Source organism: Loxodonta africana, chromosome 22 (genome assembly GCF_030014295.1).
Source record: "Loxodonta africana isolate mLoxAfr1 chromosome 22, mLoxAfr1.hap2, whole genome shotgun sequence".
NCBI classification, from domain to species: domain Eukaryota; kingdom Metazoa; phylum Chordata; class Mammalia; order Proboscidea; family Elephantidae; genus Loxodonta; species Loxodonta africana.
In genome coordinates this window covers 20,157,730-20,180,768 of record NC_087363.1, presented here as the reverse complement: position 1 = coordinate 20,180,768, position 23,039 = coordinate 20,157,730, and the positions used below count along the sequence as shown (strand labels likewise).

General features: G+C 50.0%; 1 protein-coding gene across 2 annotated transcripts in view; it reads right to left on the bottom strand.

Annotated features, from left to right (window-relative positions):
* The window catches only part of STIMATE (STIM activating enhancer), a 69,759-nt gene that overhangs the window by 4,663 nt on the left and 42,057 nt on the right, over positions 1-23,039 (bottom strand). The window contains exons 2-7 of one of the 2 annotated variants that reach the window (XM_064274392.1): positions 16,555-16,603; positions 13,649-13,744; positions 9,825-9,946; positions 3,299-3,411; positions 2,131-2,208; positions 1,069-1,218 (exon numbers count right to left, since the gene is read on the bottom strand). In XM_064274392.1, coding sequence (XP_064130462.1) covers positions 1,069-1,218; positions 2,131-2,208; positions 3,299-3,411; positions 9,825-9,946; positions 13,649-13,744; positions 16,555-16,603 — 608 coding nt within the window. Of the gene's footprint in view, positions 1-1,068; positions 1,219-2,130; positions 2,209-3,298; positions 3,412-9,824; positions 9,947-12,141; positions 12,698-13,648; positions 13,745-16,554; positions 16,604-23,039 lie in introns of those variants that run through there. The other variant, XM_064274393.1, reaches the window with a different exon arrangement.

The following is a 23,039-nucleotide window of genomic DNA, read 5'->3' as shown; positions in this document are numbered from 1 at the left end:
AGTTCATTTCTTGTTCTTCCGTCCTACACTCTGGAACACATGCTGCTCTGGCCACAGTGGGCGTCACGCTACCAACTAGACACCAATCCATACGATCATGACTGCTTACAGCCATGGGGTCTGCCTGGGACACTGTTGGTCATTCACCTAATGTTCACCAAACTTGGTGACAGGCCCTGAGCCACCCACCCTCTCCAATCATCTACTCGTCTTTCAAAGCTTCCTCCAGGAAGGCCCAGGAGTTAAACAACTTGTCCAGGGTCCTTGCGCTGTTTTGTTTGTCTCACCCTCAGCACTTACTGCCAGGTGTCACAATGAACTGTTTACGCATTCACCTCACGGGCCAGCCTGATGGCCTCTAGGGGTAGGAAGTCAGTCTCAGCCATTTCTGGGTTCCTGCGCCCAGCACAGACAGTGCTCAGCACTCTCCAGGTTTCTGCAGGAGGCAGCCCGGCTTCGCCCCAGCACACTGAGGTGGCAGGAGCATGCTGTGGGCCTGCCACAGCCCAGCTCCTTGCCTCTGTGCTCCTACTCGGGGCCCCAGTCTCCCTGAAGTCCAAACCTTTGAACTTAGAAGACTAGAAGACAAGTGGAGGTGAGGTTCCTCCTTTGAGGTCCTGCTACGCTTACATTTTAGCAGTTTCCAGCTGGCTTCGCCATCACTTCCCTTGCTCTTCTGTGGTGGGCAAGGATTCAAACACCTTACTGCTTTAAGGTTAACTATTAATTAGGATCCCTGCCAGGTTCCCTGGATCAAGGCAGCGCCTCCCTTTCCTGTCTTTCTCCACTGGCCGAAGGACTACCAAAGGGAAGCAACCCCTACCAGGTTCTCCACCTTCCAGCCTTGGGAGGCCTGTGGACAGTGGGAATGAGTTCCTGAGGGCCCTGGCCCAACCAGGAGCTGTCTGTGACCTGGGCCACTCTCGGGCTCAGCCTCTTCTCCCTCCCCTGGCTGGCACTATGCCTCAGTACTCAACAGAAAAGATTATATGTAAACATAAGAGAAGAGACCCCCCTAGGCCAGCCAGTCTGATGGCTCAGCCCTTGGACAGAGTCAAAGGCCCCTACCTCAGACTCGGACTCCTCGTGGGACGCAGCCCTTCGATAGCGGACCTTGCTCCCATTCCTCGAGTCCTGGTTGGCTCCCCTTTCTTCTAGTTTAGCTTTCGTCTTCCCCTTTCTCATGAGGAAATTGTCTACTACCCAAAACATCAAAGCCTGTGGAAAGAAGCAGCATAGGTGACTCTGGGAGAAGCCATTCAGCAAAGCAGAGCAGCCCCAGCCCCCCTTTTGCTGCTCCCACTCCAGACTGTAAAATCCAGAACTGTGGAAAGAAAAACTTCATCCAGTCCTCTTCAAACTCTCTGAAGCTCAGAAAGTGACTCCCTATCTCTATTTCCTCTCCTTCAGCCTTATCACAGAACAAGCAAGACAATCCCTGCCCTATTCAGCCAAGAAAAAAAGTCCTGGTTGCTCAACGGTTAAATGCTTGGCTGCTGACCAAAATGTCGGCGACTCGACCCAATAGCCGATCTGCTTCCATGAAGCTTACAGCCTAGGAAACCCTATGGAGCAGCTCTACTCTGTTTTGTAGAGTCACTAGGAGTTGGAATCAACGTGACGGCACCCAACAACAATACACCCAAGGGGTTTCTGTTGAGGGTCAATGACAAGGGCAGCCTATCTTGGTCTTGCCCCAGCAGGTAGCAGAGCAGGCCTGGGACCAAGCTCTCAGGACACCTGGTCAGGGTGCCTCATGGGCTCCTCAAGGTGACTGCCACACTCTGTCATCATGTTTGCCCCAGGCTCTTCCACCATTTCCTAACTCTAGCCCTTGCTCCTTTGCGATCTGAGGTTAGGAATAAACGGCTGGGGGACAAGACGACATGCCCAGGACCCTTCACCTTGCACTGGGTTCCTGGAGCGGGGTCTACCTTCCAAGGAGGCAATACTGTCTTTCCTGGCTGGGGGGAGGTAAGGAGGGGAAGGGGTGGCAAATGCTCACATAGACAGCTGTAAGAAGGACCTGAGGGCTACAAGGTGAGTTTTCTCTGTCAGACTCAGAACTCTGAACAGGAGTCCTGGAAAGCAGGGAGCAAACCGGGGTACAAAATGCAACATGACACTGACATTGACAAAGAAGGGGACGATCAGCATGACGATGGCCAGTTTCAGGTCTGGGTTTTCAATGGGATTCAGTAGGGCCACCTGTAAAGAGAAGCAGACTCAGTGAGGTGGAAGGAGACCCTGGAGAGAATGCCTGAGGCACTGCGGTGCAATAGCTTACGAGGTCCTGAGAGAGGGGTTCAGCTTAAGACAGCCTCCCCCCAGAACCCTGATGGGAACAGCTATATAGATACGAAGGTTAATGAGGAGCTCTCCCACCCCCACCTTGGAGACCACTTTGACTGGTCTTAGCAGCTTTTCCCTCAGTGTGGACTTACACCTGGCTCCTGGAGGGTGGGTGTGGCCTGCAGCTCACAGTTAGGAGTGCTCGCTTCAGGGAGCTGGAGGGAGTGAGGTCAGGAGGCACTCGCTACACACACTAGCAGTGAGGCCAGACCATTCCCAACAGAAATCTGTACCCCAACCACCTCCTGAAGCACAACGGCTCTGAAAAGTCCTCACTTATTTTCTTAAAACAATGAAACAAAACTCAGCCACAAATAAAACCAATGGGAGGCCAAAGTCTGAGCTGCTTGCTCCCGAAGGCTCTCAGGCTGGTTTCACGTGGCGTCCCCTGGAAATGAGCAGTGAAGGCGTATCTGCATAGCGCTGGGGGCAGAAGGCAGAGGCAGGGGAACCTGTGGGCTCTCAGGGCATCAACACGGTTGTGGTCAGACCAAGGATGGTGCCTGGGCACCACAGTTCCATTAAACCACTGGCCAAGAGAGGGCGGGAGAGGAGTGTTTGTGAACGTGTAGAGGATACCCTCCTGATGCAGCTGCGAGGCCTGGAGACTAATATCAGACAGGAAGCAACCTGACAGCAGGGCCTGCATTTTTATTAACTTTCTATATCCTAAGGCTTTCAAAGGCAGCTAACAAGAACAATCTAGAGCAGACGTTTGTATAAATGAAGCAGATGGACGCTAAGTAAAAGAATGACAAGCTAACACTCCTGAGAGCCAGCCAGTAGCTGCCATACCAGACCAAACCCAGGGTGCATTCAAGAATTAAAAGCAAAGAAGAAAACACATTTGGTTTTTTGATAGGGTGGGGGTAGGGGTGGAGGGCAGGGAGGAAGTGTCCTTCTTAGCTGCTCAAGGAGCTGCTAGGGTCAGGGAAGAGAGGCAAACCTTTTTCCATTGAAGTATCAGGAGGACGATGAAGACCACAGATTTTTCAAAAACCATGATGACGATGTAGAGGGCACACTGCCCGACCCAGGCTCCACACTGCACGGGGTCTCCTGCAGAGACAGGCAGGCGCTTGGTCACATGGGGGCTCTGGGCTTGGGAAGGCCCCTCCCTACTCCCACACACCGCGTCCGTACCCCAGAACCCTGGCTCTAAAAGTACTTAACGAGCCCCCCAAAGTGCTAAGATTCACTTAATCCTTAACAGAGAAATGAGGGTGTTTTAAATAACACTGGTAAGAGAATTCCTAAACTGGAGAGTACCAAAGTGGCCCTCCTTTCTTCATTTTCGCTGAAGAGATGCGAAGATCTAATTTTAAAGGACAAAGTGTTCACTGCTGGAGCTCAGAAAAGCTGGCTCTCCTGCTTCCCTGGCAGCAGAAGCTGTTAGGCAAGACTGCTATTGTTATCTGTTGTTGATTTACCCAGGACTGTGGTACTATCAAGGAGCCCTGGTGATGCCGTGGTTAAAGCACTCGGCTATTAACCAAAAGGCTGGCAGTTCGAACCCACCAGCTGCTCCAAGGGAGAAAGATATGGCAGTCTGCTTCTGTAAAAATTACAGCCTTGGAAACCCCACAGGGCAGTTCTACCCTGTCCTTGTTAAAGCCATCCACTTGTGATATTTGTTATAGCAGCACTAGATGACAAAGACATGCTCCCTGCCCCCACTCCCTAGCAGAAACCTGACTCTGGAGGAATTCAGATCCCAAGTGCCTAGTAGAGGTCACCCAAAATGCCCTGGCAGGAGACAAGACTTCAGAACAGGGGGCGGGAGTGACGGGCCATGCCCAAGGGTGTGACAAAGGCCAGTCTGATTCTACCAGCCATCATGTTTGAGAAAAGAAGGGATCCAACAGTCCAAGCTGGGGAACACTCAGGCCCCAGAGCGCTTCCAAAACGTCCCTCCTGAAGGGACTGGGTGAAGGAGGAGGACGAGCCCTTCCAAGGAAGGATCTTCATTCTCAGTGACGCAGAACCAAGGAACGGGCCCTCAGGGAGCCACACACGCCTCTCCAAAGTGGGAGACCCTGCACAGCTGGAGTGGACAGTGGAGATGGGGGAGGCCCCCAGGGACTTGTCCTGGAGCTGTCTGACCACGGCCAGAAGAGGTGATGGGGGCAACATTTCAGGGCAGGTGAAAGCCCCAATCAAGGCTGTGAGAAGAGAATGTGGCCCCAACAGAAATCTCCTGTTTCTCATTTGATCCTACCGTTTATGTAACAACCCTTCGGCAGGCATCTGAGCCGGAGGCCCCGGCCCTGCCCCAGCCTGCCAGCTGCACCCAGTGGAAGAGCAAGTAAATGCCTTTATGCAGCAGTAATGAACAGAAGCCCGGGCCATTCCCTTTTCTGGAAAACCACAGGCGACGTATGGCAGAAAGCACGTGGAAAGGCATCACTTGCCTCTTCTGAGGTCTTCTTGTCTAATTTTACTTTAAGGGACGTCTGAGCAGAAAACACACACACGCACACATTTCAGAAGTACAAGTCCTCTCAGCTGGATTTTATTGGCGTTTCACAAGCCTTTCAGTAAACCACGTGACCTTACTGAGGAACGTTCTCAACAACAAGCAAAATATTTGTTAAAAACCGGTAAGTGAGACTGGGGACAGGCAGACAGATATTACTAGTAGGAAATATCCCTGAAGCAGGACTGGCACATTTCAAAGTCAACAGAACAAGTGGCAATATTTATTTAATATCAAAATAAAATGTATTTGCTCAGAGTGTACTCACTCCATTTCTTGTTTTAAGTGACTGATAATGAGGAAAACGTTTTCCCTCCTGTCTGCCTTATGTGGCCTCCTCACACTGTTTTGTGTTCCTGCTTCACGACTTAGCTGCAGTTGCCTTTTTTTTTTTTTATTTAGATGCTATAAGAAAGTTCAAAAACATGGCAAAAAAAGACGACTCATCTGTGATCCTACACTGGCATACCACTTCCTTTTCTGCAGCCAGGCGCTCAAGGCCACGGCTGGAATGAGTGCACATGTGCGGCTTGTTTCCTGAGTCCTGCCTCATTTGAGTCTTTAAAACGTTCCTGTCGCCTCAGCTCTTAAGGAGACATCCTGGGTGTTCTCACGTCCTGCTTTTTACTGTACTGGATGGATAGGCTCAGGTATGGGGGTGTTCGGTTGTTGTTGAATTTCTCTCTCAGGGTAAATTGAAGGAATAGGGGCCTCCCCCCGCCCCCCCCCCAAAATCAAACCCATTGCTGTTGATTCTGACTCATAACGACCCTATAGGACAGAATGGAACTGCCCCATAGTTTCCAAGTAGCACCTGGTGAATTCGAACTGCTGACCTTTTGGTTAACAGCCGTAGGTCTTAACCACTACGTTACCAGGGTTTCCAGGGGCCAAAAGGAAGCCAAAAAGACACGTTTGTGTCTAGAGAGGCTTCTGGAAGGAGCGTTTGGATGGACATGAGTAGCTAATCCCAAAAACCACCCTGTGGGGCATGTTTTTGTTGGGTGCTGTCGAGTCAATTTCTGACTCATAGTGACTCTACAGGACAGAGCAGAACTGCTCCATAGGGTTTCCAAGGCTGTGATCATCACAGAAGCAGATCTCCAGGTCTTTCTCCCATGGAGCCACTGGGTGGGTTCGATCTGCCAACCTTTTGGTTAGCAGCTGAGCACTTAACCATTGCTTCACCAGGGCTCCTTGGGTGTGACATAGACCTTGGTTTCAGGGCTTCTGCATAGGGAAAAAGCGGCCTGGTCAAGAGACTGCAGACCCCACATATAACCTAGATCCTGTCTCCCCGCAAGGCTGTGTGGCTCATTTCCCCCAGTCCCATGCCCTTATTAGCAAGCTCATGATGTTCACCTCTATGAACAAAGGAAGCTACCTAGAAAACAAGGTCTCCTTTTTCATTGACCTGAGGAGCTGCTAGGGGTTGAACTGTGTTCCCCTAAATCTATGTGTTGTAAATCCTAGCCTAGTCTATGCCTATGGTTATAATCCCATTTGGGAATGGGCTGTCTTAGGTGACTGAGGCAAGATTAGTGTAGGGTGTGTCTTGAGTCAACGTCTTTTGAGACATGAACGAGATTAAATGAGCAAGCAAGAGAAGCAGAGATGGGGAAGACTGATGCCAAGCCACATGGAGATCTCCAAGGAACCAGGAAACAAGCGCTGAAGAAACAAGGACCTTCCCCTTGAGTTGGTGCCCTGAATTTGGACTTCTAGCCCCCTAAACTGTGAGAAAATAAATTTGTTCGTTAAAGCCACCCACTTGTGGTATTTCCATTATAGCGGCTCTAGATAACTAAGACACGGGCCTATATGCAATCACCTCCCCCAACTGGATGGGCTGGATAACAGGTGTGGCAGACAGAACAACAGTCCCCAGAGATGGTCACATCCTAATCCCTGGAACCTGTGAATATGCTAGGTTACACGGCAAAGGGAATTACCTTACGGTTGCAGATGGAATTAAGGTTGCTAATCACCTGGCCTTAAGAAAAGGTGACAGTCCTAGAATATCCAGGTGGATCCAATACTATCACAGGAGCAATTAAAAGTGGAAGAGGGAGGCAGGAGGTCAGAGTGATACGAGCTCTACCCGTTTCTGGCTTTGAAGATGGAGGAAGAGAGCCAGGAGCTATGGAAGGCAGCCATGGCCTTTAGCAGCTGGAAAGGGCAAGGAAATTATTCTTTCCTAGAGCCTCCAGAAATGAACCAGCCCTGTCAACACCTGGATTTTGGCTCAGTAAGACCCATGTCGGAATTCTGAGCTCGAGAGCTGCAAGGTAAGACGTCTGTGTTGCTTTCAACCTCTAAGTTTGTGGTAATTTGTTACAGCACCAATAGAGAACTATCAGGTGACTGGGGACACAGGCCATCCTTCCATTGCTGGTGAGGGCAGCTTTATCTGAAGACACCCTGGCTTGAAGATGCTGACTCCCAAAGGCAGTGGTAAGATGACTCAAGGGCAGGGGCTGAGGCAGGCCACGTGGGGAAAGGAGGGCGGAACGGATGCAGGAAGCTCAAATGACCACTGCCTTCTTCCTTCCAATCTAATCCTGGGGTTGCAGACAAACATACTGGGAACAGGTGGTGTCATAATGCCTGGTATGTCAGGATCACACCTGTTCTCCATTCCCAGTCACTGAGCGGCACCTAACTGGCTGGAGATGGATCCACCTTAGCACCATTCAGCTACAGTCCAGTCCAGAGTCCTGCCTTTTAGAAGATTCTTTTTTAAAAATATTTTATTTTTGGTGAAAATATACACAGCAAAACCTGCTCCCCTTCCAGTTTCTATACATAATGGCCAGTGACACTGGTTGTATTCGTCACATGTGTCAACATTCTTGCTATTTCTGTTCTAGTTGTTTCACTCCCATTAACTTAAACTCCCTGACCTCCGACCTTCTCATCTGTGCTTTAAAATAGCTGCTGACCACTTGGTCTTACAGAGATCACTTGCCAAAAAAGGATACAATACTCAAGAGTGACAATCTTTACTTTCTGAGCTGGACTGTTACTTAGCTTAAAGGCGACTTCAGGGGATCGCTTCAATTCAAGGTTTAAAGAGTAACTCAGAGCTATAGTCTCGGGGGCTCCTCAGCCTCAATAAAAAAAAAAAGAAAAACAAAAACCTGTTGCCGTCGAGTCAAGTCCGACTCATAGCGACCCTATAGGACAAAGTAGAACTGCCCCATAGAATTTCCAAGAAGCGCCTGACGGATTTGAACTGCCGACCTTTAGGTTAGCAGCTGTAGCACTTAACCACTATACCACCAGGGTTTCCGTTCAGCCTCAATAGGTCCAGTAAAGTCTGGATTCTTTAAGAATTTGCAGTTCTGTTGCATGTTTTTCTTCTTTTCTGTCAGGATCTATCTATCCTGCCCTGATCAGAGCATTTGGCAGTGGTGGCTGGGCACCATCTAGTTTCAGAAGGTTCTTAACAGCAAAGCACCAGCTATAAGCACTGTTCTTGAGGGTGGTGGGAAGTGTCCCAGTGTAGAAGGCATGAGGGTCCCACCACACACTGGCTAGGTGAGCTTCCTGTGCCACTTAATGCCTCTGGGTGCCTCTTTTATAAATGTGGACATTTAGAGTGTCCACTGGGCCACTTGAGCTGTGTCCATTCCAGTTCTCCAAGGTCAGGAATCAATGAACTAGAGCTTCTCAGAAGCCTTCTCTGGAGCCACAGGTGGTGCTATCTTAAGTTAGTGACTCATCAGGCATCAGGTAACTGGGCTAAGAAAAGCCCTTCCCTGAGCTCATCTCCCCTCACTGGAGATGATTACTGATGACTTCTAGAAATACCCAGACCTCTCACAGCTAGCTCCACAAATGGGTTCCTCTTGTAAAATGTCAGCCCCTTGAGAGTCTTCACTCACCCTTCCAGTGAGTGGCCCTTGGGGTGCAGAGGCAGGAGCACTCTGGGAGGCATGACCAGGAAAGGAGAGTGGGCGTCCAGGATCCCACCCACATTCCACCCTTGTCCCTTGTGCCCCTTTCATGGCAAATGCTCGAGTGATGTGGCACCAACCGAGAGGAGGAGCTCGTACCTCACATCAGCAGACGGCCGCGGCCTGCTCTGAAGGTCTGAAGGTGGGGAAAGAGCTGACATTACCCCCTAACCTTGTGTCCTGGGTGAGATGGGCCCCAGAGGGCCCCAAGAAGGCACCTTGCCAGGTGGTCCCTGTCAAGGCCACATCCAGCAGTCTGTTGGGACTATAAAGTAAAAGGCACCGCAACCACGCTCGGAGCCAGCCATGAAGAAGCTTCCCACCCAGGCCTGTGCCCAATGGGAGGGATCCCCTGCTTTAGAGTGTGTCCCTGAGTGCACATGGAGCTGGTGTCCCTGGTGGCAGGTACACGCACTTGGTGGACGGGAACTGGCCTGCAGCCGGGAGACAGAGCTAGGCTACCTGTCTGGGGCTGGGGAGGATGAGCCTTCCAGTGCTGGCCTTGCTAGCTCTGTGCTGCTGGTGGAATGGCCCAGCGACAGGACAGGTGCAGACATCAGCACAAAGAGGGCCGGATTTGGTACCTCCCTCCTAAGCACCTCCCAGGAAAGAGCAGCCGAGTCCTCCAAACACGCTGGGCAGGTGAGGAGACTCTTGGTCTCTCAAACATGCTGGGCAGGCGGGGAGAGCTCTGTGGGAAGCGTGGCAGAGTGAGGTTGCCTTGTGCCCCTGTGGGTGGGACCACCACTGCCCTCTGGAGTGATGCTGACATCTGGCTTCTCCCTGCATCTAGGGTGACTCCTGCCACCTTCCCTGTCACTAAAGAGATGGCCCCGGCAGTGAGGTGGGCACCCACATACCTCAGACAAGTGGCCTCCTGACACCATTGAGAGGATGGTGATCAGGCCCAGAAACCAACCCCCTCTGCCACATGGAGGAGAGAGAGCTAAACCTTCCCCGGAGCGTCGCTGCTAGAGCAGGAGTAGGGCTCCCTCCAGGCAGCCCCCACCACCCAGGGTCCACGGTGTGGTTATTACCATATTCGCCAAAACGCAGGGACTCCCACTGCTGCCACTCCACCAGGACGCTGACGGCTCGCACGCCCACGTAGATAAGCAGCATGCCGACCGTGGCATCCAGGAGAAAGTTGATGAGGTACCTGGGAAGACAGGGCACGTCAGTGTGGTCAGGAAGGGCCACCCAGGGAGCAAGAGCCGCTAAGCCCTCAGGGTTGGGCTTGCCAGGCCAGAGATCTAGGCGGCTGTAGGTCCGGGCTGCAGGGCTGAGGAGAAGCTGACCGGCACAGCGAGCGGTTTGTGTGCCTTGCTTGTTCTGGGGGGCAGGCAGCCTTCAGCATGCCTCTGTGAGAGGCTGCAGCTCTCTCTAAAGCCTCCTCATGACAAGGTGCTAGTGCTCATCAGGGGGTTAACAACTTGGAGGGGCGGAGGAGGGACAAAACTTAAAGAACTCTTCCTGCCAAGTGAAGATTCGAAAGAAGACACAGTACCTCGAACAGCCGAGGAAATCAACAGAAACAGAACAGCCATTGATTACAAAAAAATCTGATCGATCATTCTGCTCGCTCCTTGGCGGTGTACCGTGTACGGCCCCAACAGCACTGCTGCTGGGGTTTCTCAGACCAAAGAGGGCAGGGCCACGGGGGCCTCATGCACCCAGGAGCTCAGAGCCTGCCACAGGGTCAAGCGCACACAAATACTTTCACAGTTTAAAGAGAGAGCTTTGCTCTCCACTGGAAAAGGCGAGAAAACTGGTGGAAAAAAAGGAGAAGGGTCAGGATAGGATGCCCACAAGGACCACGTGTTTTTATTTTCCATTTGTCTGACAAAATCTTCTTTTCCTTACCAAGGAGCAGCATTTTACCCACCCTCCCTCGATAAGCCTGAACCCAGAAACCTGCCAGACAGCAGAAGTTGCTGCAAGCTTATCTGGGAAGTGTGAGAAGGGGGAGCATTTTTGACCCCAGACCAGCATCCCGACACCCTGCCTGGCCCTGCTACTGAGGGATGACTCGGGGGCCCATGTGTGTGAGGGCACCAGATCTATGGAGAACTGCCGACCACAAGCCCTCTATGATACCACACAGCCCGGAAATCCCTCTGGATGAGCTCCAGGGTCACCACAAGACCAGTGGTGAGATTTTGAGGGGCTGAAGTTTGAGGCATTTTATGCAGACTCACAGCCTCCCCCAGCCCCTGGGCTTTGGTGATGTGCACAGCACGCTCTGGTCCCAAGGGAACGAACTTGGCTCTGCTCAGGGCCCTGGTGGCTGGCGGTCAGAGAGGGAGGGAGAAAGGCAGTTTTCTCCTGCCTGCCTTTCCTCTCTGAAATCACAAGGGGTCACTCTCAGACCAGAGACTGAAGGAAGAACACAGGCCTCCAAGGCACTTTCTCCTCCACAGACCAGAGATGGAAGGAAGAACACCGGCCTCTAAGGCAATTTCTCTTCAAGTTTACAGCTGAGCTTTGGTCCTGGGCTATGCTGCTCTCAAACACATTCATTGGTTTGCCACAGTTCTCACCTCTGAGACCCAGCCTGAAAATAACGAGGACACTTGATGGACATACATGCGCTGGTCCACTCCTTTACTCACCAGGTATTTACTGAGCCTGCTCTGCACCAGGCCCTAGGAATAAAGACAGAAAGTTCCAATGCTGTGTCCAGTGTCTCAACATAGCAGTGAGCTGGGCAGGCAGTGGAGCATCATGTGGGCCCTGGAGCCAGACTGTCTGGTTCAAATTCCAGCTCCACTGCTCCCTGACTGTGTGAACTCTAGCTATTTACATAGCTTCTCTGTGCCTCAGTTACCCCAATTGAAAAATGGGGGTAATGAAAGTATCCATATCACAGGGCTATTGTGAGGGTTAATGAATCAATATATGCCAACTTTTTAGAACTGTGCCTGGTACTTAGTAAACACTATACAGATGTGTTGTCACACTCCTCAAAGTCACAGAACCCTGAATGTCACAAAAGGTTGATTACAACCCAGAGCAGCATCCCTAGCACAGAGTCCCTCCAGCCAAAGGAAGCGGCTCACTCCCCTCTGTTTGCAAGTGTCCCTTCTCCTTGAGCTGAAGCCTGCTTTCCCCCCTAGGTCTGCCCAACCCCTTCACCCTATACGGGAAAAGGCCCAGGGCAAGCCCAGCCCAGCCCAGCCCTGACAGCTTCTCCGGACTCCACACTCCATACTCCGCAGCAGTGCCTACCTCCCTCCCAGTCTCCCACCTGGCAGCTCCTCAGGCAACTGCTGGAGCTCTCGTGCCTGCACTGACTTTTAATGTCTTCACTGACCAGTTCCCCTAGGGTTCCCAACAAGCATTTACACTCATCACCTCATGAAACTTTCTGGGTAATCGCGTGATGCTGGCAGGGCACTCAGGACAGATGGGGAAACTGAGGCCCAGGGGAGTAAAGCTATGCTCCCACAGTCTGGCCTCTCAGTCGAGTGTTCTTTCACTGCGCCATGCTCCATCTCGGGCCTTTTCTCCCAACAGCTGTCAACAGCCCTAGTGATGCATTTTCCATCCTGTTCTCCATCCTTGCCGATGCCTTTTAAATCCAGGTTGCCAATGCCTTCATAAAGCTTTGTTGTCCTCTTTTTGCAGCTGGGTGATGGAGGTGCTGTGATGGGAAGCGACGTGGCCCTGGCTGCACCAGGAGTTAGGTCTCTTTGCCCCAGAGCATGCTGGGTGAGAGCTGGCTCCTAGCCTGCCTCAGCCATTGGCATCGAGATGATTCACCAGAAGATGACACAAGCCTGTCGCAGGGCTCAGGGGTCCAAGGGACGGGACCCTTTCCTAGCCAACTCCCCTATGGGAGATCACCCTTCCAGTCCTCTGGCTTGGTGATGTCCCCGAACCAGCTAACCACATCATGACCCGTCCAGATCTGAAAGAAAGACTGGCACTTAGTAAGCACTATACAAATGTGTTGTTAGAATCACGATTGGGGAGGAAGACTTCACAACTCCCCCTGAGATCTGGGGCTGGACTAAACCTCAAAACAGCAAACTGTCACTCAAAAATAGAAGCTTGAAGGTATCTTCCAGTGCAAGTGATCTTGCAAACACACTAGGCTCCTGACAAGGGATTCACAGCCCTCACCTTGCTCTCCTTCAGAGGCAGGGCAGGGCAGGGCTGGGGACATTCCAGGCAGAGGGCAGAGTGAGCAAAGCACAGAGACAGGAGACAGCTGGGGGCTGGGGGCACCCAGGAACTGTCCAGTGTGGCTGGAGCAGCACGTGTGAGGCAGGAAGGCGAGGAGACAGAGCCAGAACAAGGTAGGCGAGCCCCCTTTGCCACTCAATCTGCATGAGAGGGACCATTCGCGTGCTATCAGCAAGGCGGACAGCATATCACGGCCCCGTTTGGGTTTCAGACAGATTGTTCTGGGGGCTGTGAGGGAGGCAGACTGCATGGACAAGGCAGAACCACCCATGGACTTCAGATGACAGAGGTCAACAGCAGTTCTGACCCTCAGCGGCTGACACCACAGAGGAGCCGCCACATGTCCTGTTGCAGCACAGCCACATTCCTTCAGGGCGTTACCCTGTCATGCCAGGGGCTGCATGGACACTGGTACTAGAGAGCCAAAGGAAAGTACTCAGGTTGGCTAGCAGGAAGCCAATGCACAGGGCAACTGTCACTGTGCAAAGCTCTAAGAGCCAACCAACAGCCATGTAGGGGCGCTCATGGGCAGCACACACAGGGTGACCTCTCAGAGAAGCACAGGGGAGCTAGAGGGAGCAGGACCACCAGCAGAAAGCAGGGCCAACCCCCAGTCTCAGTGGGGAGGAGGCGAGTGGTGGTGCCTTGCCTGCACTTGTAAAGGGGTACTTACAGTGAACAAGGGTCCTCTTCGGTTAGATCCGCTAAGTACACATTTGCGAAGTGGATGAAGAGCATTCCTATGGCTTGTTTGGAAGTATCTAAAAACCTGGAAAAAATAGACCGATTACTTGTTATCACTCTGATGGGCGGCAATACTCAGTCGGGGCCGGGGGGGAGGTGGCATGACAAGTCTGAAGCAGGAAAAAAGCCACTAGGGAGACCCCAACCTATCAATTACCAGTCCCCTCTCCCTGGGGCAGTCAGGACTGAGGCTTGGCATTTCAGCGACATCTCAAAACCTGTCAATAACACTGCATCTGAAATCCCTAAAAGGCCCTGATTAATGATATTTAAAATGTGTATTTAATTTTTGTTTCTTTACTTCAAAGCACTCGGTCACTGCTTCATGATCAAGTCCCAGATGCCTCTATTTTAACGAGCTCCCACTCAGCTTCACTCACAATGGGCAGATCATGTACAAAGGTAACAAGACTTGCACAAACCCAGTACTGCGTTTGAAATCTAAACTGCTGCTGCCATCTAAACACCGGGCTAGATTAGGGGTAGGCAAACTTTTTCTGTAAAGGGTCAGGGAGTAAATATTTTAGGTTTTGTGGGTGTAGTGCGAAGGATCACTTTTGTGTGGCCTTTCTCACCATGGTCTTGTAACTCCCACCCAAGTGATTAGCTGGGGCTGTGCAAATAAGATAACTGTGGCCCATCAAGGGGACTGGTCAGTTCTGCTTTTAAAAGAGAGCCAATTCCAGAGCAGAGGGAAGATCCCACTACCACCAAGGAAGAACAGCCAGGAGCTAGCATGTCCTTTGGACCCCTGAGCTGAGAAGCTTCTGGAACTAGGAGACGGAGAGAAAGAGACAGAGAGAGAGAGAGAGCTGCAACACTAGGCAGGAAGAAGTGGCAGCAGAGACCCTGTAGCAGGAGACAGTGTGTTGGGCTTCCTAGCCCAGGGAGAAAGCTAAGTGCCTTTGGGCAGAGGCTGATGGCCAAGGAAAAGCGTGTCTGTGAGCATGGCTGGGAAGTGGCTGTCTTGATGGAAGAACTGTATTCTGAGTGTCCCTGAACCTGAACTGTAACCAGTTACTTCCTAGCAACCCCCCTTACTGTGAGTATGGTCTGAGTTCTGTGTGGCCATTACAATGAATTATCGAACCCAGCAGAGAAGTAGAGTGCCGTGGGAAGGATGGATGGTGTCAGAATTGGTAAAGATGGCTGAGAGAGGAGGCATGTCTGATGTCCGCCTGATGGGAATCAGCCTCGGGCTGTTGATCTTGATTCTCCTTCCTTTTTGTGAAATTAGAGGTCAGACACTGCCCCCGTGCAGTTTTTACAGTGATTCACGTGGTCTCTGTCGCAACTACTCAGCTTGGCCACTGCAGCCTGTAATGCAATAGCAGCTGTAGACGGTACAATTCCAACAACACTTTATTTATAAAAACAGATGGCAGATCAGACTCGGCCTACAGGCTGTATTTTGCCAATCCCTGGTTTGGATAACAGGCATTTCAAAGAAGAAACCAACAAGCTTGCTAATCTTTAAGACACCCTGTCACCCTGTGTTCATGCGGTGAGGGTGTGGTGGGAATAAGGACACATGCCTTCAGTTTCTCCTCTGCCGTTAACTCCAGCTTTGGCTGCCTCTCTCTGCCTCCCAGGCTGGGCATCAGAGTGGGGGCAGGCCACTTAAGGGGAGCACACGGGATGTCAAGCATGAAGTCTCAGATCGGAAAGATTATCCAGATCAACCCTGAGACCAAGGTTTGAAAAGCATTTCCTAAAATCACTGGAAAATAGAAGTCACTAAAGGATCAATGACTGGTTGCTGTGGAGTCGACTCCAATACGCATAGCAACCCCACATGTGTCAGAGTAGAACTGTGCTCCATAGGGTTTTCAACGGCTGATTTTCTGGAAGTAGATTGCCAGGCCTTTCTTCCAAGGCATGTCTGTGTGGACTCATACCTCCAACCTTTTGGTTAGCAGCCTAGAGTGTGAATCATTTGTACCACCCAGGGGCTCCCCATAAAAGGACGATGTATATAAAACAGAGTGCCCCAAATCTCAGTTTTCACCAGGTCCCTCCATGACCCTGAGGTAGGAGTCACACATTCTAAAGCTAAATACCCAGATCTAAGAAAGAAACCAACTAGGGGGAAAATAAAAAGAATTATGAACATCTAAAAAACAAAAAAATAAAAATAAATTTTTTTTTTTTTAGTGGTAGTGCACTTAGGATCAATCAAGTATATGCCTGACATTTTACAAGGGGCCTTTAACACAGTGATTACTGAACGTTTTCCTTGGAGGGGAGAACGGCTATCAGGGCAGGTGCAAGTGTAAGACAGTCCCCCAAAAGGAGGCTTCCTGCAGACACACTGCTGTCCTCAAGAGGTGGCTGTCTCCTTACCAGCAAAAAAAATTTTTTTTTTTTTTATTTTGTCTTTGGAAGCTGATCCTGAAGCTTTACCACCATTTTTTCTGAAAGGAAGAGCTGTGCCACAGGCTAATCCTAGGACTAGGAAAGGCTAGTTTTAGGGAGAGAAGCATTTATATGGTATATCTATCTCCAAATTTGGATTATTTTCTGCTTAAGCATACAGACCAGAGAATACAGGAGTTTAAACATAATCTCACAATAGGAAGACACAGTCGAAGGAGCCTAATATGTTTGTATTATCTTCCGTCTTCCAGAACAGGACAGCAGAGTGATGATAAGGTGAAGGTAGGGCTCTGGAGAAACAGAAGTGCTTTCATATCACACATAGGTCCTGATGATCAGCTCAACTAAGGGATTCCAGACACTTCATGTTTTATGTAACTGAGTACATTATACTCACCCCTCTCAAAACCCCAAACAGTCAAAAGCATACTGGGAATGAGTTAACACTTAAATACATACCATATCCTCCACGGACGTCTTTCATGCTTTGGTTCTCTGAAGCGTTTGACTGAAAGAGAAGAAAGACGTTCAACAGCTTTCCAAAGCAATAACATGAAGCCAAATGCACACACAAGCCGGTTTATCTGTTCACTCAGAGTGTTTATACTAAGAAGTTATGGTCTCTTCTCTTTTAACATAAGACATTGTACAACAAGCCCAGGAAAGGCCACAGAGACCCGGTATTACTGACAACCAGTACAGATGCTTCTAGAAGTGGATATCTGTGAAGGATGACTCCTCATAGTGTGTGGAAAATTGTATTTTCTTCCTCATTACAAGGCTCTCTCACACAAGTACTGGAAACAAAGGGGAATGTAGCTACTTCTAACTTCAAGGTATGCTCTATCCAAGTGTAATGTTACCCATCTGTCTACCCCACCCACTAAAGCATCTACTGAGTGCCTAGTCCAAGCCAGGCACTGAGGCTATGTGATAATGCCAGCTGTCTAGCAGGGGCAGACACATAACGATGGTGTGATGAGTACCAGAGAAGTGGTGAGCCTGAGGTGGAACAAAGGCTCCGGGGCAGGATGACCAACTCTGCCTGCCTGGCCGAAAGGCAACGGTCAGGAGAGGCTGCACTGATGGGAGATGGCCAAGCCAGGTCCTGAAGTCTGAGTGAGAGTTTGGCAAGTAGACCATAGAGGGGAGAGGAGATACATTCTGGGCAGAGCAAACATGATGCGCACAGGGCAGGGACATCACACAGCAGAGTGTGTCCGGCATAGTTTGATGGGCTTTAAAGCAGGATTTGAGATGGAGGGACAGCAGGTGACAAGGAAGGCAAATTGAGCAGAGGACAAATGAGGAAGTGTCGTGGGCTAAGAGGTCTGGAATGCATCATGTAGGAAAGGAAAAGCCAGGGACGAGTTCTACACAGAGTCAGAGACATGGCTGGACTTGTGTGTTAAGAAAGTGGCTCAGCTACTTGTGTAGATGAGGGATTCCTGGAGTTGAGAGGTCTGAGGAAGGACACTGGCTGTGGTCACAGCACAAGAGAGGGGTACTTCCAGCCAAGGGACAGTCAGCAGGAGTAGGGTGCTCATTCAGCAACCTGATCAACTTCAGATGGCAAAAGACGCGTCAGGTTCACACTTTCAACTCAGGTCTGCAGGCACAGCCGTTTGGACAAAAGGAAACAAAACGTTTCAAAGCTTCCTTGAAACCCCAGGCAGAGTATTTCCACAAGGATTCTATTTACTGAAACAAACACTGAAAATACCGCATGTGTGAGGTTCTCCCACACAAAAGTGCTGAGGAAAAAACACACCGACGCAAGCTCGCGGAAGACGCCTCGTCAAGATCCAACTTCCAGCAGAGTCCCAAGCTGCCAGTGAAGGTGTGGGAGGGAGAGGAGGATGGAGAAAATGGCACCCAAATCAATAAACCCTGCTTCTCCAAAGCACATCACAGACCTAAAACATCAACAATGGCCAAGAACCTGAAGTTGAGGCCAAGAGGTTCTGCTCGTCCGAATGGCCCTCAAAAGTAGGAGCACGCCTTCCCACAAGCAAGCCGAGTCTCAGTGAGGGACTAGGGGCTCAGGAAGGAAATGGGGAGGACACTGGACCAGGACAAAATCATCTGGATTCCGGTAATGCTTCCACTCAGGGCCAGAGCCACCTTCATGCTCATTTGTTCTTCTGTCCCCATCAGCATAAAATAAAGACATCAGAGCATAGCCAAGGAGAATGTCCTTGTTCTTAGGACATACATGCTGGAGTGTCAGAATGGCTGCAATTTACTTTCAAATGGTTTACAGGGAAAAAAACATTAAATATTATGTGTTATATAATTATATGTAATAATCATAATACATGATAATGATAAATATACCATAAATTATATAATCATATATGTAACAATTCTAAAATGAATATAATCATAATATATTAATGTGTTATAAAACCAAACCCACTGCCGTCGAGTCAATTCTGACTCATAGCGACCCTACAGGACAGAGTAGAACTGCCCCGTAGAGTTTCCAAGGAGCGCCTGGTGGATTCAAACTGCTGACCTTTTGGTTAGCAGCCATAGCACTTAACCACTACACCACCTGGGTTTCCTAATATGTTATAGAATATATAAATTAAGAGGAAGAGAAGCCAATGTGATAACACAAAACTGGTGAACCTAGGTGAAGGATATTTGGGCAATCATTAAACTATTATTTACACTTTTTTGTAGGCTTAAAAACTGTCAAAATAAAAAGTTGGTGGAAAAATATACTCCAAAAGAAATGAACTAGTGTAAACCATTCAGAGACCAATCTGGCAATATCTATCAAAATGTTAAATACTTGTGCCCCTTTAACCTGTAACGCCACTGCCAGGTATGTATGCTGCAGGTATTATCGCAGGCATGTGCCAAGATGTAACTGCAACATCATTATAACAAAAGCCCAGAAAGAAATCAATGCCCATCAATGTGAGCTTGGGTGTATCTACGTGACAGTACATACATACAATCCAATGCTAAGTAGTTGCTAAAAAGAATAAGGTAGATTTATATTGATTGATATGGAAAGATCTCCAAATAACACTGTTAATAAGTTGCAGAATAAAATGCCTACCACGATTCTGTTCACATCCATTTTCAAAGGACATATATTTATGCTGGTATACACAGATATTTTTTCCCAGAAGGACACATAAGTAACTATTAACAGAGGTTACCTCTGATGAAAGGAATTATGGATCAGGGATTGGGGGATAGACTTTTAGCATCATTCTGAATGGTTTGAACATTCTTCCATACAGCTTTCATTTAAAAAAAAAAAAGCAAACCCATCTCAGAGACTTGAGCTACTGAAGCCAAGTGGGACATGGCAGTACCATGTGAGCCGTGCTGGGCTCGGGACAGGAAGTGGATGTGTGCGGTGTGCCTGCCGGTCTGTGCCATGGGAGCAATCACACCAGAAGCACCGTGTGAGGCGCACTGGGCTCGGGACAGGAAGCGGAGGTGTGGGGTGGCGTGCCGGGAGCAATCACACCAGAAGCACCATAGACAGAATTTAGGATGAAGCTCAGTGTGGATTCTGCCTTCTTCCTCTGCCTCCCGTTCCCCTTCCCTAAAATATTTGAGTCAAAAAAAAAAAAAAAAAAAATTTTTTTTTTTTTTAATTAAATTAGAAATATTGAGAGCTGCTGCAGATTTAATCTGGTAGGGAGAAAAAAAAAACACTAGAAAAATGTGCCCAACCATCTAGTCATGTGTCACTGCGGGCCTACTGTGTGACAAGCACCACTTTAGGTGCTGGAGACTTGGCAGCGGACTTAGTAGACAAAGCCTCTGTCTTCCTTAGATTCTAGTGGGGGGAGAGGTGATGATGCAGTGTATCAGATGGTGACAAATGCCCCCTGTGGTGACACTAAAGCAGCAGAGGAGAGAGGAGTGCAGGGAAGTGGGGTTTGCAGCTGTAACGCCTTCAACAAAAGGGGACGTGAAGAAGGTGGGGGATCTCTGGGGAAGAACTGTCTGAGATGAGGGCTGTGGACAGTGAGAGGCGTAGAGTGTGGGAGGTGGTCGGACCTCTCAGGCTTTCTAATCAGGGTGAGCACTCCGCTTTTCTTTTCCTGTGGAAACTGGGGGTAGCTGCAGGGCTTCAAGTGGAAGCAGGACACAGGCAATCCTAAAAATTTAACAGGCTCACTCCGGCTGCTGTGCTGAGACTAGCCTGAAGGGGCAGCAGTGGGAGGAGACCAATCAGCACCATGATAACCCAGGGGAGAAAACCTGGTAGCTTGACTGGCGAGTGGCAGCAGGGGTCGGGCTCTGGTTGTACTTTCAAAGTTAAGCTGACAGGATTTGCTGACAGAGTGGATGAAAGGTGCGAGAGAAATGGTTGAAGATGACGCCAGAGGTGGGAAATTATACTATGCCACCTGTTTTTGTTTTAGTGGTGGTTGTGTGGTAAATTAGGAACACATAAGACTTTTTTGAGGGTAAGAAATAGAGTTGCCTTTGAGTCCCTCATGGACAGAGAGCCAGGTACCTGTAGGGGCGTGACAGTGAATCCCTCAGAAGCCACACACAGTGCACCAGGCAGAGCTAATCTTTCTGAGTTGATGGTGTTTCTTCAAGATGGAGAGAACTCAGACAGGGCAAGACGCCAAAGCGAAGCAATGCATCCTTTCAAATACATTCACCAAACATCCCTTGAGGTGGAGGAACGGCCAGGAGGGAAGTAGGCACACACCCTGGGTGTAGGTCAGGCTCCTCTAGACAAGCCACACTAGAGCTGCGTCAACTAGTGCCTGAAACAGCCCCTAGTGGGCAAAGGAAGGAGAAAAGTGGAAGATGGAGACTGACAGACAAAAAATGGGGGCCTGTCAGAGATGTGCTGCACTTAGATTCCATTTCATTCTTTTTTTTTTTAATGATTTTTATTGTGCTTTAAGAGAAAGTTTACAAATCAAGTAAGTCTCTCACACAAAAACCAATATACACCTTACTATACACTCCCAATTACTCTCCCCCTAATGAGAGAGCCCACTCTCTCCCTCCACTCTCTCTTTTCATGTCCATTTCGCCAGCTTCTAACCCCCTCCACCCTCTCATCTCCCCTCTAGGCAGGAGATGCCAACATAGTCTCAAGTGTCCACCTGATCCAAGAAGCTCACTCCTCACCAGCATCCCTCTCCAACCCATTGTCCAGTCCAATCCATGTCTGAAGAGCTGGCTTCGGGAATGGTTCCTGTCCTGGGCCAACAGAAGGTCTGGGGGCCATGACCACCAGGGTCCTTCCAGTCTTGGTCAGACCATTAAGTCTGGTCTTATGAGAATTTGGGGTCTGCATCCCACTGCTCTCCTGCTCCCTCAGGGGTTCTCTGTTGTGTTCCCTGTCAGGGCAGTCATCAGTTTTAGCCGGGCACCATCTAGTTCTTCTGGTCTCAGGATAATGTAGTCTCTGGTTCATGTGGCCCTTTCTGTCTCTTGGGCTCATAATTGCCTTGTGTCCTTGGTGTTCTTCATTCTCCTTTGCTCCAGGTGGGTTGAGACCAATTGGTGCATCTTAAATGGCTGCTTGCTAGCGTTTAAGACCCCAGACGCCACTCTTCAAAGTGGGATGCAGTCCATTCCATTCTTTTGATGACGATGGGAGCCAACCACCTCCTGAGCAGCCTTTATGTTCACGTGTCCTGAGGTCATGTGTGGGTTCCTACCACCCTGCGGGGGAGTAGTGGTCAAGAGCCTGGGCTTCAGAGCCGGACAGATGTGGCTTTGAATCCGTCTCTTGCTTTCTAGCTGTGATTTTGAATAAGGTACTTCACCTCTCTAAGCTCATTTCCTTAAGTGTAAAAAAAAAGGGGGGGAGGTGGAGAGGTAGAGCAGGTTGTCATCAGGATTAAATGAGAGAAGGCAGATGAAAGGGGCCAGCACAAAACAGGGGCTCAGGAAAGTGAACCTTGTTCTGCCATCCCCGCCGTAGGCCCTGTCCTCCTCCCTGACCTCCTTTCTGCATCTACTGTCCCCAGGCCTGGGGCTGAGCCAGCCCCTGTCCTGGTCTGTGACCCCCTACAGCAGCCACCCTCTCTCCCCACTCCTCTAGGTGGCTCCAGGGCCTTGTGTAGCTTCTCAAAAAAATCACTCCCTCTTCCTAGGACTCCTCAATCCTGCTCTCCTCCCCTGGTCATCCTCCCAGGGCTCTGGAATGCTCCTCGTGGGCTTCCTCTACCTCCCCATGGCTATGCCCTCCCTCCACAGGCCTCCGTCCTTCCTTCTGACCCTTGGGGAGAAGTCTTCTTCCAAAGGCTTCTATGCCAAGGGCTCACCAGTGTCCACCCCCACCCTGGCCTCCCAGTGGTGCTCCACTGCACTGTGGCCCTGTCTGCTAGCCCCTCAGTCACACTGTCTCCCTGCCTAGCCTGCCAGTCCTGCCTTGCTTTGCCATTTCTGTTCACAGAATGGCGGTGTCCTTGCCTCTGGGGTGACTTCTCCTCCTCCCTCCCACTCAGCCATCAATTTCCTTGCCAACTCCCTCTTTCTATCACCAAACTAGTCCAGGCCCTTGTGAATGCTTTCCTCGGCTAATTAAACTGCCTCTGAACAAGACTCCTGCCCCTTGTCTCTCCACTTGGCTTTCCCATCCATCCATCCACCCGCCCGCAGGTCCGTCTGTCCGTCCCTCCATCAGTCCCTCCCTCCCTCCCTCCCCCACACCTACATTGAGCACTTACTCTGTGCTGGGGATACAACAGTGAACAATGCAGACACAGTCCCTACCCTCGAGAGCTTTCAGTCTAATTACACTGCACACCTCTAACTTGCCTAAAACACAGCTCCCACCCTCCCCCATCTTAGTCGTATTTGAATTAAAACACATCTTTTGGAAGGGAGTGTATAAAACTCAAAGAGTACAAAATATACTCAGTGAAAAAGCTCCCTCTCACCTGAAACCTCCTGTCCCTCCAGTTCCCTTCTCAGCGCCACCCACTGTAACC